Below are 1,461 nucleotides of genomic sequence, written 5' to 3'. Positions count from 1 at the left end.
AGAGGACCTCTCCAGCCGCGATGGAAAGAGAGTTTTAGTAAGAGTGGGAGGCGGTAGGACGGCGATAGGATTCGAGGGCAGGTGTGAACATGGAGCTTTATTGGAGGTCAGATCGAGTGTGTGTGGTTTTTGGAGACGGTGTACACTCGGACGTCGGGAAAGGGAGTTACTTTCAGGGTGAAACTGGAGGTGTCGTTGGTGTTGAACCAAAGCCGCGATTCTTCAGAAAGTCCTGGGAGGGTCTGTAAGGAAAGGGTTTGTGCTGCTTCCGAGCCGAAGGGGAACGTGGTGTCTTTGAGGCGCTAGTGGGATGCCCCGAGCTGGAGTGACCAAAGCTGCCGCTGATTGTGCGCGTGCGGGCCCGGCTTTGTGCGCTTTCGCAGCTGCTCCCGCTCGCGGGGCGCTCCTGGTCCGGGTTCGTGGAGGGCAGGTGAGCGAGCTGCGGGTCGCGGCCAGCAAGCGGAGGGCTGGCATTCATGCTCTGCCGCCCCGGGTCCGCGTCCGCGTCCTTCTCATCAGACCATCCTTCCTCCCAGAGGATGGTTTCCGTGGAGTGTTATCTGTAGGGAAGTAGTAACAGAGGCGGTATATAGCCAGGAGGGATGGTTTCTAGAATCTGCACTAACAATGTTTATCTTAGGTGATTATTATTTTTCCTTTTGCACAGCTACTTTATTCTCATTGAATTCTGGTAACAATTTCCCGTTTACTATTAGCTGGAGAAGCCTTCCCGAATGGAGCCTCTCTTCTAACGTTATATTTTTCTTTGTCAGTGGTTTAGAAAGAAATTCACGGAGTGGCAACTGCCATTAATTTTGTTTGCCAGTATTGAAAAGAGAAATGAACTAAGTGGCAACCTTCAGCTGCTCTGTAATGTTGTACATTGTAATGCGAGCTTTCTGTGTATAGATGGACGTGCATGGCAGAATAAGAGAAATCCTTGCTGAGACGATACGGGAAGAACTGGCTCCTGATCAACAGCAGTTATCGACAGAAGATTTGATCAAAGCTCTTAGACGTCGGGGAATCATTGACGATGTGATGAAAGAACTTAATTTTGTTACTGTGAGTAATCTTTTAGGGGGGGAACTTTGAGGGTATAAATACATGATTGGGGGCCTCTCCTTTTAGTAAAACCACTTTAAAATAAGATCATTTTTGTCTGGTAATATCCTTGTTCCAAGTATAAGTTAATGTGCCCTGGCCGGTGTGTCTCAGTTGGTTGAGCATCGCCCTATTTACCAAAAGGTTGCCAGTTCAATTCCTGGTCAGGGCACGTACCCAGATTTTGGGTTCGATCCCTGGTTGGGATGTGTATGGGAGGCAACCGATCAATGTCTCTTTCCCTCTTCCTCTCTCTCTAAAATCAACAAAAATAGTTTTTTAAAAGTATAAGCTAGCCCTAACCGGTTTGGCTCAGTGGATAGAGCGTCGGCCTGCAGACTGAAGGGTCCCAGGTTT

The 1,461-nt window shown here is 48.7% G+C and overlaps 1 protein-coding gene across 5 annotated transcripts in view; it reads left to right on the top strand.

Moving 5' to 3' along the window:
- Positions 1 to 31: 31 nt before the first annotated feature.
- SPIRE1 (spire-type actin nucleation factor 1) overlaps positions 32 to 1,461 on the top strand; it is a 146,699-nt gene continuing 145,269 nt past the window's right edge. The window contains exons 1-2 of one of the 5 annotated variants that reach the window (XM_014540273.1): positions 32 to 37; positions 910 to 1,065. In XM_014540273.1, coding sequence (XP_014395759.1) covers positions 910 to 1,065 — 156 coding nt within the window. In that variant the 5' untranslated portion in view covers positions 32 to 37. Of the gene's footprint in view, positions 38 to 608; positions 1,066 to 1,461 lie in introns of those variants that run through there. The other 4 variants (XM_014540276.1, XM_014540275.1, XM_014540274.1 and 1 more) reach the window with 4 other exon arrangements.

This window comes from Myotis brandtii, unplaced genomic scaffold (assembly GCF_000412655.1).
Source record: "Myotis brandtii unplaced genomic scaffold, ASM41265v1 scaffold240, whole genome shotgun sequence".
Classification (NCBI taxonomy): Eukaryota; Metazoa; Chordata; class Mammalia; order Chiroptera; family Vespertilionidae; genus Myotis; species Myotis brandtii.
The sequence above is the reverse complement of the archived record's forward strand: the minus strand, read 5'-3'. Positions and strand labels throughout refer to the sequence as shown.